Source organism: Dendropsophus ebraccatus, chromosome 1 (assembly GCF_027789765.1).
Source record: "Dendropsophus ebraccatus isolate aDenEbr1 chromosome 1, aDenEbr1.pat, whole genome shotgun sequence".
NCBI lineage: Eukaryota > Metazoa > Chordata > Amphibia > Anura > Hylidae > Dendropsophus > Dendropsophus ebraccatus.
Genome location: NC_091454.1, coordinates 60,976,983 through 60,992,045, shown reverse-complemented (window position 1 = coordinate 60,992,045; position 15,063 = coordinate 60,976,983). Strand labels below are relative to the sequence as shown.

The window sequence follows — 15,063 nt, the reverse complement described above, 5'->3', positions numbered from 1 at the left end:
AGAAATCAAAAACAGCTGTATTCTGGCTGCCTGGGAAATTAAGAGTTGGAATGACTCTAGCTGTTCAAGTTCTCATGGTAAAGAAAGAGGGAATGAAATGCATTTCTGTACTATCCGCCAAAAGAAAATTACACACAGCATTATGGCAAATAAATTACCAATCATTTTTAACAATCAGAAATAAACCTATTTAACACAGAAAAGGAATGCAGGGGACACATTTGGCTCTATTAGTAGTATAGGATTACAGACTTGAGTGTGTGTCACACTAGTGAATACAGAAGAATACGCACACACATGCTGTGAATGGGTTACTATATTAGGTCATTTTACATCTTACTGGCTGTGATCTTTAGTGCGTAGGTGCTCCAAGTAATTGTTGCCTGGCTCTACATTTTACTAGGGATTTTTGGATATAAATCTGGAATGATGAAAATTAGGTTAATAAGTAAGTATATTAACAATATGCTATTTAACACTGTTCTTTAATTTGCTCAGTAACATTACTTAAACAGAAAAAAGTCTGAGTTGGAACATACATGGTAATTTTGTAATCAAGTACATTTATGGCAATGTACTGTATTATAACAGTATAATACTCTCAACATTTCTATGAGAATAGTATGCCATTACCAAAATCAGTTCAAAAGACATAAAAAAAAACACAACAATTTAGTATGCAGAAGGTTACAAAACTGTTTCTCATTAGAGATGAGCGTGTTCGAAGTTTGTTCAACACTATTTCTCATCCCTGGAACCAAAGTGAGACATTATCTACAAATGAAGACGACCTGGAAGAATGGAGTTACAAGAAAAATTAATCCCCAATGTCAAAACCATTCCAGAAGAAAATTCTAAAAATTTTCAAATCTGTGGTCCAAGTTAAGGTCATACTGATTGTCTCATAGCAAAGCTTCTTGGACAGAAGAGTGGCTGCTGATCAGAAAAGGGAAAACCAATGTTATCCCATGGTAACAAAAAGGACCTAATTTTTGGGGAAAAAGTTCAGTACAGTAGAAAATTGGTATCATGTTCTATAGACAAATGAGTGAAAAGCTGAACTGTTTGGATAACATGGGCTTTTTATTTCTGCCAAAAATAGAGAGTCAGAAATAATAGTGCACATATATTGGTGTGGGTTCCCTATCTGGTTACTGTGCTGAAACATCCTACAAATACAGTGGTCCCTGTATGTTAAAAATATTGTATATTGAGACCAGAACTCTCTAGAAAACTGGTAATGGATTCTGAAGCCCCCAAAATGTCATCTCAGAATTTAAATAAAGCAAGTGCTTCTTTTTTAAAGGCATTTAAAGGTGTTTTTAAGGTCCTGTACAGCTAAAAAAGAAGCCGCCCTCACCTGGTGCCCTAAAGAGCTGCTCATCCTGGCAAAGAGCAGTGCAGGACATGTAGTATCACATTGCACTGTAGAGGGGGTGCTACTATACAGCCAATCAGGCAACGCACTTCACTAATACTGTGGGTTTAGCAGTAAAATTACCAATTTTTTGGTCTATCTAGTTATTCACATGTGCCACAAATCCTAGCATTGTATGTTGAGTCTGGTGTAAAGTTAGGATGCTCCAGAAAGGACCATTGTATGTAGAAAATATTGTAAACTGAGGCCATTGTAAGTTGAGGGACCAATGTATATACCATTTTATAAATTAAGCCAGGCATTACCCAAAAAGTGTGACATGACCTGAAATGAAAACTTGTTTGTAGTAAAGCTTAAGACTACTGAAAAAATACAGCAAAAAATCTGTGTCTAGCTCCTAGCCAGTGTAGATATCAATCTGAGGTTCTGAGGTACACAGCATCCACAGATGGCACTCAATGATTTAGAGGTGTGCTCCTCCTAATAAATTAGAAGCAAATTACCTCAAGACCAATATGTAATATACCGTAAAAACTGCAAAAAAACAAACAAAAAGAAAAACATTTCAACAAGCCATTGTTTAGCTTAAAAATGTACACCTTTTCATTGCCAGTTTTCCCGTGGAACCATTGTTATATGCACTCTATGTGTATGTCTCTGTACTCTTTTTTTTTTTTTTTCCCCCCCTCTGTCATATGCAGAGACCACGATTGGTTGTTGAAGCGGGGGATGTATCTATGTATCTATCTATTCAGTGGGAGGTCTAACTAATGAGGGAGTATGCCTACATAACAAGGGGCGAGAGTTAAAGCCCTATTTCACGGAACGATTATCGTTCATAGACTCGCTCCAACGACCGCTCGTTAATGAGCACTTAACGATTTTTTTAAGCGAACAATAACACATAGTACGTGTGGAAACGTGAACGATATCTGTAGTGTAACGATTTTTTTGCAGTCGTTACATCGTTACATGGTCATTTAAAACGTGGGAAAATGTAGGTAGACATTTCAAGAACGACTGAAAGATTTTTTTATTCAACAAAAAGATTAGCGAATTATTGTTGAAAGACCAACGATTTTTTTTTCGACATGTTGAAAAAAAATAGTGATCGACTCAACGACGATTTCACTGTTGTCGTTCGCTCGTTTACAGCTATTCCACAGAACGAATATCGTTAACGAGCGGTCGTTTGAACGATTTTATGAACGATAATTGTTCGAAAAAGTTTAGTGGAATAGGGCCTTTAGCAGGAAAGAAGCACTTCAGAGGAAAAAAGGAAGAACCTACCTAAATTATTGGTGCAAAGTGGCCAATACTCAGGGCTCTTCTAACCTCTCTTTGCATTTAGCAGTGAAAATCTATTGCCCCTGCGTACTTGGTTTATTCAACAACAAAAAGAAGTTTTTTAGTATGTGCTTGTCCTCAACTAACAGTCACTAAGGAATTGTCAAGAATTGTGCTGAGTAAGAACATTTTTCTTGTCTCTATATTTCACAGCCAGCAGCTCTGAGCCGCTCAAAGAAACCGACTCTCCCCGCTTACATTTAGTGATCACAAATGACTCCTGGGAGACCCTGATGTTTTTTTTTTCTAGACAAAATAAATTATTCACGCAACAATTTTAACAGATAAATATCTGAAGAATACTTTTTGACATAGATATGTTCATTGTTTTATTACCAACTAATCAAATTGACTTTCCCATCAACTATAAACAGTAGGATGTGCAATCCTCTTGGCTAGCTTTTAATTTGTATGTCCTAACTGCATAAGTGTAGCCACTGCCTCTTTCACATACGTAACATTAAGTATCTTTACATCCTAATTTGTCTGCTTGGTTTGCACTGTTTAAATCAGAGATGGGGAACCTTTAGCCCTGCAGCTGTTACAAAACTACAATTCCCAACAGCCAAAGGCTGTCCAGGCATTGTGGGATTTGTAGTTTTCCAACAGCTGGACTTCTTAATATAGTCTAAGCATGCTTTGAAGCTACAATGGTGCAAGATTAGTAGCACAGATTGGTAACCCTGACCAATGTACAGCATGTGATTATAGATATCCCATATTGAAAAACTACTTAAGGGTGCCTTCACACCTACCGGATCCACAGCGGATCTCACTTCTGCGGATTCGAAGCGAGAACCGCTGCGGATCCGGTATCAATTCACCCCTATGATAGCACATATTCGCAGCAGGATTGACATCCCGCTGTGAATATGTGCTTTAACTCCCTGGTGCCCGCAGCCCCGCCGTCGCATCCCCCATCCCCGGCGGCGGTACATCCCCCCCATCTCGGCCAAATTCACCCATCAGCCCATCTCCGGCCTGCCCGCGCGAGCATACATTACCTGATCTGAGCGGGACTGGAGCCGGCAGCCTCACTGCAGCCGCGCCGCCGAGCAGGTACTATATGCTCTCGGCGGCAGGATGCGGGCGGCGGGCTGGGGGTGGGCTGATGGGGGGATGTGGCCGGGATGGGGGGGATGCGACGACGGGGCTGCGGGCACCAGGGAGTTAAAGCACATATTCACAGCGGGATGTCAATCCCGCTGCGAATATGTGCTATCATAGGGGTGAACTGATTCCGGATCCGCAGCGGTTCTCGCTTCGAATCCGCAGAAGTGAGATCCGCTGTGGATCTGGTAGGTGTGAAGGCCCCCTTACAGAGATATCTAAACAAGAGGTCACCATCACAAGAAGAAGGACCAGAAGGCGGAGTCACAGACTAAAACTAGAAAAAAAAGTTTTAGGAGGGCACATTTAAGCAAATTAAGTAAATCTGTTTTAAGAATAATGTTTTAAAAAAGTAAAACAAAAACTAAAAAAAAAGGATCCGCAGCAGATTTGATGGCCCAGATTTGATTTAAATCTGCAACTTCAAATCTGCTGCAGATCCTGTACATGTAAATGCATAAAACTTAATTCTTTCATATCAGCTGGTGCCAGAAAGTGCCAGAGAATTGTAATTTACTTCTAGAAAAAAATCTTAAATGACCCACTACTTATCAGCCAGCTGCTGTATGTCCTGTAGAAGGTGGTATTCTTTCCAGTCGGGAGAAGTTTTGTATGGGAATTTGCTACTCCTCTGGACAGTCCCTGGCAAAGACAGAGGTGGCAGCAGAGAGCACTAAGTCAGGCTGGAAAGAATATACCACTTCAGGAAGACTTGGGATTTTTTAATAGAAGTAAATTACAAATCTCTGGCACATTCTGGTACCAGTTGATTTGAAAGAATTTTGATTTTGTTTGCTTATCTACCCCTTTAACCCCTTAAGGTCCAAGCCAATTTTCGTTTTTGCGCTTTTGCTTTTTCCATTTTATGTTTAAAAGTCCATAGCGCTTGCATTTTTTCACCTAGAGACTTATATGAGTGCTTATTTTTTGCGAAACCAATTGTACTTTGCAATTACAGGCATAATTTTTCCATAAAATATGTTGTGAAACCGGAAAAAAATCATTTGCGCTGTCAAATTGAAAAAAACAAACAAATTTGTTTTGATTTCGGGGAGTTTTGCATTTACGCCGTTCGCCCTATGGTAAAACTGACTTGTTATGCATGTTCCTCAAGTTGTTACGATTACTATGATATATAACATGTATAACTTATATTGTATCGGATGGCCTGTAAAAAATTCAAACCATTGTTAACAAATATATGTCACTTAAAATCGCTCCATTCCCAGGCTTATAGCGCTTTTATCCTTTGGTCTATGGGGCTGTGTGAGGTGTCAGTTTTTGCGCCATGATGTGTTCTTTCTACCGGTACCTTGATTGCGCATATACGACTTTTTGATCGCTTTTTATTACATTTTTTCTGGATTTGATGCGACCAAAAATGCGCAATTTTGCACTTTGGGACTTTTTTGCGCTTACGCCGTTTACCGTGCGAGATCAGGAATGTGATAATTAATAGTTCGGGCGATTACGCGCGCGGCGGTACTAAATATGTTTATTTATTTATTAATTTATATTTATAAAATGGGAAAAGGGGGGTGATTTGGACTTTTATTAGGGGAGGGGATTTTTTATTAATAAAAACACTTTTTTACATGGACTAGAAGCCCCCCTGGGGGGCTTGTATGTACATAGCACTGATCTCTCATAGAGATCAATGCTGTGTATATACACAGCAAAGATCCATGAGATCGGTCATAGATTGCTATGGCCTGCTGCAGGCCATAGCAATCTACTGCCGAGGCGGGATCAGCGTCATTCCGACGCTGAGGCCCGGCACGGCCAGAAGAACGGATCTCCCCCCCGCGATCGCATCGCGGGGGGAGATCCGTCCCATTAGACACCAGGGATAGTGTGCATAAAGCACTTCAATGCAGCTGTCAGGTTTGACAGCTGCATTGAAGTGCTTAATTAGCCGGCGCGGCAACGGGACCCGCGTCGGCTAACAGAGGCACTGCCCGGCTGCACGTGTCAGCCGGGATCAGCGCCGTTCAGAGCGGGGTCCCGGCGGGACCCCGCTCTGAACACCCCCCGCGGCGCCATGACGTATCAGATACGTCATGGGTCGCTAAGGGGTTAAAGTTAGTCATCATTATAACGGCTTATAACTACTGGAGCATGGTGTCTGCCACTGGTAAAGAAATTTCTTTAGGTTCCCACAGGGATCAGGCAACTAGTTTAAACTCTCCAGACTCGACCTTCTTACTATTCTAAAAATTCAGCCTGTAAGCAAGATCTGTAAATGGAAACCGCTGGGTCACACTACAGTATGAAGCCATTGAAGAGGAACTGCCTACCACTTGATTATTAAAACACACAATCAGGTCATCAAGTGTGTGTGTGTGTGTGTGTGTGTGTGTGTGTGTGTGTGTGTGTGTGTGTGATTAGGGTGTACAGTTAGTAATGCACAAGAAAACGGCATACAATACAGCGGTGCTTCTCAAACTTTTTCGACTGGAGCCTCACCCAACAGACCAAGGCAATGCCTGGGCCTCACCAGACTGACAAAGAGGGAGCCAGGGCCTCACTATCTGTGGTGAAAGTCCATTTAACAGCTGGAAATAATGCTAGGGCGAGCTTTCACCAGACTCCCAAGCTCTATAAACTAATAAAGCAATTACAAAATAAATTAATAATGTTGCTAAAATGGAGATTTCTGCAAACAGCAGAAGGACTGTGCAGATCATAGTTACTTTTGTGAAAACTGGGTCCCCAGCTGGACCTCACCGACAACTAGGGGGCGCCTCACTGGTAAGGCCCGCCTCACAGTTTAAGAAGCACTGCAATACAGTATTCCTGAAAGTTGACTGTTTAAAGTACGTTTTCTCAAATGTGTTACAGGCAGACCTGTAATCTGGCACAAATCTGTGCTGAGAGTCAATAATGGGAACATTTCCTTGCTAGCAAAGAAAAAAAATTGCTTCAAGTAAGAAAACTGAAATTAGACAGTATTAAAAAAAAAAAAAAAAAAAAAAAAAAAAAAGTCGATTTATTACACTGCCAAATGGACTGATGTCACTCTACATTAGCTAAGGAATAAGCCTAGATCTATGGAGCAGATCTCAACAGGTGGACAATGAAATTTTTCTTATCTATGACCGGCCTAAATTATTTATTGCTAAAATTGTCTACTCTCCTTCTCCCAATAAAGCTGGTCCTTTACATCAATTGGTAATGAACAGGTGACTGTAGATTATGCATTAAACTAAGGGCCCTACTACACTGGACAATTATAGTGCGTAAAATCGTTATAGCGTTTGAATTTAAACAATAATCGTTCTGTGTAATTGCAGGCAACGATCGAAAAATCTTTCGTATGTCGATTTAGATCTGAACCTAAAATTATTGTTAATCATTCGCTAATAGTTTACTGTAATTCCACATTTGTTCGCTCAAGTTCCGGATTTGTTCACTAATCGTTCAGTGTAATTGCACATTGTTCATTGTTTTGCTGAGATCAGAGGGATAAACGATCATAGTAACGATCGCAATAACGATTGTAGCAACGATTGTAACTAACGACCATCATTCTGTTTAATACGGTGAACGATTTCAGGTTAAAGATAAACAATCTTGTTGGTTCGTTTATCACTAGTCGTTAATCGTTAAAAATCACTGTGTTATAGGACCCTTAGACTGATAAAGTGATCCAAGTTATATTATTCCACAATCAATAGTTTTTGGCATAAGTGCAGTGCCCTCACAAACTTTTGTATACAGGTTCCATCATCCTAAAGCAGCACACTTAACTGAGGTTGACAAACAGTTGATGGTTGAACAGTTGAACAGGTAAACAGCTATGTACAGGGAAAGCATGCAGATACTGCTGTCCTCACTGCGCATGCTCCCCAGTGTAGTAAGCACTAAAAAACCACACATGACTAGTCTATCGCAAGAAGAAAAGAAGAACTGAAGGATTTGTCCAGTAGAGATGAATGAATTTGCCGAAGTTCGGGTTCGTATGAACCTAAACTCTCTGCGTCTGATTCCCGCTGTCTGCAGTCTCCGTGAAGAGGGTGGATACAGCCGGAGGATCGCCTGAAAAACTGGGATACAGCCTATGCCAATGTCTGTATCCCAGTTTTCCGGGCGGTCCGTAAGGCTGTATCCACCCTTTTCACGGAGGCTGCAGACAGCGGTAATCAGAAGCCGAGAGTTCAGGTCCATACGAACCCAAACTTCGGCAAATTCGCTCATCTCTATTGTCCAGTAGCAATGAGGAATCCATGTGAATATAAAAAAAAATATTTACCTTACAAAATTAATTGTATAGGAAGAGCTTTACGATTTCACATATACCACCCACTAAGCCATCAAAAAAATATGGTAATACCGCTATAATGGGTAGACTATAGTAATGTTTGTCAAGTTTTTTTTTTATTATCTACTGACTACCACAGTACAAATATATCTTTTTCATTAGAAAGGTAAGAAATACAAGAATTGAACAACCTGATATGCCTCACTTACCTTGATAAAAGGCCTGATATATTTTGCGGGTGCAATCTGCAAAAGACATCAAAAAGTGGAACATGAAACAAGATGACCTCCTCTACATCCACCTAGTGCTAAGACTTTAACATTGATCAACATGGACAGAAACCTAAACCGACTGTCGCATTCCAGGCCAATATAACCAGCATGCTATACTCTAGTACTAAATCTCTTACATGATCACTAGTTACTAGATCTAAACATTTTGCTTGAACACCTAAGCGGAATGTCAAGGGCAAGTGCTTGTCTTTCTTCTAGAATCACAACCTAAACCGGCAATTCTTATATCTAGCATATACAGGAAGGGGGTGTATATACTCGGCCCATGATATAAATAACTGAGCAGCCCACTTACAGAACTGAAGATGAGCCGCCCTTTATTTTCTAACATCATCTCTTAAATTGTGATCATTTTTCAATCGTTCACTACAAATGGGATTATGGTATTCAGGACTTGGATGACATTTTGCAGAAGAAAATTACTGGTTCTTTTCAGCAGACAATAAATGATGTTTCCCAACATATATATTTCCCTGTCAGCACACAGCTGTTTCATTGGGGTATTAAACAATGAATAGGCCAGTGTGATGGGAACATACTTCAGAATGAAAGGTTTTATTTTGCAAATGCACAATTACTTATTGGCATGGAAGTGCCCTAAGCAATGGTGATTTCACTGTGAATGGATGGGGATGAATGCAGGGCTCTGCTACATTGCTTTATAGGAATCTGGGCGTTTTAGGTGTATTTCGGTTACTTTATTTGTAGGCATGCAATACACAAAATCCAAAACAAAATATATGTAGAAATATATTTGGAAATATATGAACATAGATGCCCCCATGTGCTACTGGAAACCTATGGGAATTTTATAACACTATGGGGGAGATTTATCAAACATGGTGTAAAGTGAAACTGGCTCAGTTGCCCCTAGCAACCAATCAGATTCCACCTTTCATTCCTCACAGACTCTTTGGAAAATATAAGGTGGAATCTCTCTACTGTCCCCTACACATAGTAACTTGCCCATTGTCATTGTAGGGGATGCAAATGGAAACTTATGCTTGGGTTTATGAGACATTTAGACTAATTCCCATTTATACTCACCTTTGTCCAGTAGGGAATATTAAAATTACTGTAAACTATCTGCTGCAGATCCAGTTATATCTTTTCACTACTGGAACTAATCAACTAAATTCTCATCTTGCATGGTCTTTAAGAATTTTTCCAGGCAATAATAAAATAATTAAGGGGGTCCCTGTAGGGCATTCTCCTTTGCCCAGCTCATACTTTCCAGGAACTTAGCTCTGGCACTATGCCTAAAATCTCTGGAAAACGCCAGGACCAACTTCCGTAGAGACAATAGTGGGGGTTTCCATCTGGAAATAAATCCTAAATTAAATTATTGTTCCTTAGCTCCAAAGAAACCATTAATGGTCTAAATATACCTTTTTCCTGATTTGTAAACCTTTGTTTCCCCTTGGTGCCAATTGTGGGCAGGCTGCAGAGCAGGCACACACGTTCATGGCTCCTTTCTTCCTAGATTTCCTAAACTTCTACATGCCGACTCTACTTCTGCTCTCCCCTACCGCTGCATCACTGTAGACAGTCTCTCTCCCACCAGCAGCCACAAATACTGTATGTCCTAACAAAAGTCCCCTCTTACTATTCATGTCAGTAGTATGATAATACTATAATAAGGAATCCAGCACAATGATAAACTATGATCCCCCATGCCTAATGCACAATGTGTAACTACATCCTATGACTTTTATAACCTAATTGTCCATGCAGATGCAGAGAATGGACAGCAGTGGCCAAATAAACCAGCAATTAGCGGATATAAGAGGGTAAAACCTGCTTTTCTGAATACAGGGCAAACTACTATGCACTTTCAGCATCATCCCTTTCTAGGTAGGGCTGCATCCAACTTCTTCAGCCACCAGTAATCAAATGCTGAGGGTTCAAATTCGGACAAACCGAGCGTGCTGGAGATTTGCTCACCTCTAGTATTAGCAACATAGTACAAGCTAAGAGAGTTAAATGTAAAGCACAATGCACTCCTATCGCAAGAGCAGAAACATGGGCACTTTCAATTTATTAACACCCTCCACAATAAAAAATAACACAATGGGACCAAATCATGTCAATTAAAACACATGCTATATCAATCACAATTAAAAATAGGAATATATATGACTATATACTATATATAACTTACTAGTAGCATGTATCTATATGATCAAAAAATTGTTTTTTTTCCCCTCAAAGAAAGCTATATTTTTCCCGTTCTGGGGAAGAAAAAATAAACAAAAAACAATGCAACACTGCAAGACATTTCCAAGTAACATGCCACTTACTAACTAGAATCAGAAGCAACCGGCTGTCTGTTACTTCATGTTTGACAAATCTTGAGCAAACTCAGTCTACAAAGCTCTGATTATTGGAAAAACATTGGTTTCACATATAATTTAAAGAGAAAGGATAAAAAATTGTTATGTTGGTATACATAGAGATTGAATGTTTTATGAGCAACCACAAATGGAAGAATTCCTTAGAGAACGCATCACTGGGTATTCCAATGGCAGTTCATTGATTGGGGGATCTAGATCTGCCACCAATGTGTATCAATTTGGACAAAAGAAAGAACATAGAACCCAGTATATTATCATATGAGTGTTCTTATGGAACAATATTGAAATATGGTGGACAAAGAACTATATTTTACCTTGATTGAGCTTTCACTCCACACTTTATTTAGATATACAGTGTACACAAATATAATTCACTAGTAACACATGAATAATTCACTATATCTGATCTGTACTGCAATGATGGCATGGTCTAGGAGGTTTATAAAATTATATATACATGGATGAAATAAATGTGGAATAATACTGGAGACGTTCTAATAGCTGCCTAACTTAATGAGCTGATATCACAGACAATACCAGGAAATGCCAACGATTTACATATTAGCACAATGACAGTAATACAAAACCACAAGTTATGGATTTGCATTTATTTTCTCCTATAAGGAGTTTCGGGGCAAAAATCAGATTCTATTCACTTCAATGTGAAGTTTCAACCAGTTGATCTATGGTGGTGCCTGGCATTAGAACCCCACTGACCAACTATTAATGGCCCAGGCATATCATAATTTTTGTCTGGAAAACCCCTTTAACAAGCCTAAATAGTTCACTACAAGTGCATATATGGGCAGAATGGTGGCTTGGCATTTTATCCTCCAACTTCAACAACCAGGTTTCCGGGTTTTAGACTCAATTAAGAGAAATGCCCCTTACTCTGCTGCACTTTCCCTGGTTGCCAGAGAGAACTCTTTGGGGGCACAAGTATGCCTCTTCAGAAGATAAAACCACATTTATTCACATCACACCATAACCTAGTGGACACTAATCTAATCCCCAATCCATAAGTGTAAAAATAGAACCAATCACAGAAATTCAATTAAAGGGAACCATTCACCCTGTGGCCCCCGTTAGAAACAGACAAACAGTTACATAAAGGTCAATATACTTACCATATCGCTCCCGATCCCGTCCCGGATCTCGTTGTTGACACGGAGAAATCGCCGATTCTTCTTCTCGCGCCCATTATGGTAATGAGCGCCGCCGGCCCGAAGTCCAGCCTTCTCTCCGCCTCCGACACTTGATTGACGCCGGGTCTTCTTCCTCCTCGTCTTCTTTCTTCTCGCCGGATCCCGCGCAGGCGCCGTGACGGTCGTTTTCGGCGCATGCGCAGTTCACAATTGAAGCCGCTCCACAGCTTCAATGTTTACCGCGCAGGCGCAGAAGAGATGACGAGACCATCGCAACGGCGCCTGCGCGGGAATTCGTGAGGAGACTGAAGACTGAAGACGTCAATAAAGTTCCAGGAGGCGTGGATGGGCGGCGACGAGAAGAGGACCTCATGAATAAGTTGGACTCGTCCGTCGTTTCCTATGGACGTTGGACTCATCTCAGCTCATTACCATAATGGGCGGGAGAAGAAGAATCGGCGATTTCTCCGTGTCAACAACGAGATCCGGGACGGGATCGGGAGCGATATGGTAAGTATATTGACCTTTATGTAACTGTTTGTCTGTTTCTAACGGGAGCCGCGGGGTGAATGGTTCCCTTTAAGTTGTCAGTATTCGAGGATGTGAGGAATGACTGGATCTTATCCTAACATAAGGAGACCTTGTAATTCTTATGAAGATGGTGTGCAGGTCACAAACATCCAATGCCCTCTATTGCAGCAATAGTTGTTCACATGTAATATATGAACCTAAATCACAAATCTGTATGGGATAATACATTCAAAGCACAAAGTCGATGTTTACGAGAAACAAATAAAGTAAATTAAAAGAAGTGTGGGGATATGTAGATTCTCTCAGACAAATATTTTCTCAAGAACCCTGTTGTCATCTCCATGTCTTAAAGTGTAACCGTCATAAGCGCTTCACTTTTTTTTGCTTGGCACTCTGCTTATAAGCCTGCTGCTTTTGATCTCAGTGCCGCTCCACCGTTGGTACCTGGAAAAGCTGGATCCAGTTGTGGGAAACTGGGGGAAGTTTCCCAGGACTGGATTCAGCTTTTTCAGGCACCCAGGGTGGAAGGCAGCTGGCGTATAAGCCATAAGCTGTTCGTAATGTAAATTTACTCATCTCTACTTCTAAAGGCAAATGCAGGGCCTCATAGCAAGCTGTGTAAAAGGACCCTTTCACGTATGGTCTATGTTTATGGAAAGCTTTTTATCTTCTCCAGGGCTTCATTTTGGAAAAGACATTAAAACAGGCCATTGAGTCTAGATGGAAAAGAGAAGGGCAGGTTCACCAATCCCTAGTTTATCTCAGGTACTTGGGCTATATTTTACCTGGTTAAAAAGGTGAACACTAACAGAGGTCATGTCTGTCATTGCATCTGCGGTCTTATTTCAAAGCCCTGTGAGTACCAACAACGGCTAAAGGCCCTATTACATGGGCCGACAGTGAGGAGCAAACAAGCGCTGTCAGCACTCGTTTGCTCCTCGTTCCCCGCTCGCTGCCGCCGCTATTCCACACGGCAGCAGTGAGCCGGTAAGTCCGGGAGGGCTGGGGGGAGCTGCGGGGGGGGGGGGGGGGGTGTTTTGGGGGTGCTGCCCAGGTGATCGCTGATTGTCTGGGCAGCCCATAGGATATAGTGGCGGTCTGCTGCCGCCACCCCTATTCCACGGAGCGACGGCAGCAGATCGCTGCTATATAAGTCATTTGTCTTTCAACGTGTTGAAAGACAAACAACCTCAACGATCAGCCGACATGAACGATGTCGGCTGATCATTGCCTCATATTCCACGGGATGATTATCGGCCGAATACAGCCGATGATCGTTCCGTGGAATAGGGCCTTTAGCCTGTGTTTCCACATATGTGTTAGTAATGTAATCCGAGTGCAGTGGAAACCACGCCTCAATTCCACCCCCAATAGCTGCACAATGTTGTTGGGATTATCAAAAAGACCACCAGTTTGGCTATTGGGGGGCATGATTTCAACTACATTCAGCCTTTACAGCTCTATTTAATGTGTCCAGGAAGACCATGGGATAGATTAGTCTGTTCTGGCAGGGCTCTAGTAAGTAGGCTGGACGGTCCCTGTTACTGTGCCTCGGGGCGGATTAACTTTACCATAGGCCCTGGGCTGTTCACCAAGCCTGGGCCCTCCCACCCCACTGTAACTATGGAAGCACTAGCCTGGCGTTCATAGTACAAGATAGATAATGTCATGATGTCCTGATTTGTGCAAAATTGCCATAAAAAACAGTGATTTTTTGCAAATCATGGCAGAAGTGTAGCCAGGAGACAGTATACCACTGAAAGTAGAAGTCTTTTTGGGTGGTCATGGGCCCCCCAGGAGCTCAGGGCCCCGGGCTGCCACCCAAAATGCCCCTATTATAATCCACTACTGCTGTGCCTACATCTTCTAAAGCTAAACATCCACAATATACAACATGCAAAAATATTCCTTACAACTTTATGCAATTTCTGGTCAATGATATAAGGTGCATGGTGCATTTTAACACAGTAAGACATTGTAAAGCCATCCCTACATGTAAAACTTCCCCTAACTTTAGAATGTCTGGCAGTACTGGTACTTCTGCCAAAGCATGGGGAAAAATGAAAGCCAGGTCACACAAGTTCACTTTTACAATGCAGACTTACTTAGCATACAAGGTTCAATAAAAAGAACTGCTTTGCTGCACAGATTGCTGAAACCAGAAGAGCATTTAAAAATTAACGTACTGTAATATCAGGTTTGCTTTTACCAGAGGTTATAAGTATTCTATAGATTTACAGTTTTATATTACTGTGCAACCACAAAAGAGATGAGATAACCTTTATTTTATTTTCAAATTACTTATAACGTGTCTTTTATTCCATCAAAGGGTTAATATTTAAATTCTTTATTTAAAATGTACAGTGTAATAAATGAGCACACTTCTGTATGGTAATAAATTTTGATGGTAATAAATTTTGTTCAGTATTATAATACACTGTTATTTGAGTTCCATTGAGGATACCCCTTTGCATATGCCCTGAACAGAGTTCAAAGTGATACACATTTGGCTTCTGTTGGGTAAACAGAATTCTATGGATCCATTCCTGGTACTTCAATAAAAATAAAAAAAATATATGTTTTCAAATCAACCGGGGTCAGAAAGTTATATGGGTTTTTAAATTACTTCTATTTAAAAATATCA

The 15,063-nt window shown here is 40.9% G+C and overlaps 1 protein-coding gene across 2 annotated transcripts in view; it reads right to left on the bottom strand.

Moving 5' to 3' along the window:
- ARHGAP26 (Rho GTPase activating protein 26) overlaps positions 1-15,063 on the bottom strand; it is a 270,292-nt gene that overhangs the window by 53,947 nt on the left and 201,282 nt on the right. Inside the window, exon 21 of one of the 2 annotated variants that reach the window (XM_069971820.1) lies at positions 8,306-8,341. The exons of the other annotated variant lie outside the window; for it this stretch is intronic. Coding sequence (XP_069827921.1) covers positions 8,306-8,341 — 36 coding nt within the window. The remainder of the gene's footprint in view (positions 1-8,305; positions 8,342-15,063) is intronic. 2 annotated transcript variants of the gene reach the window in all.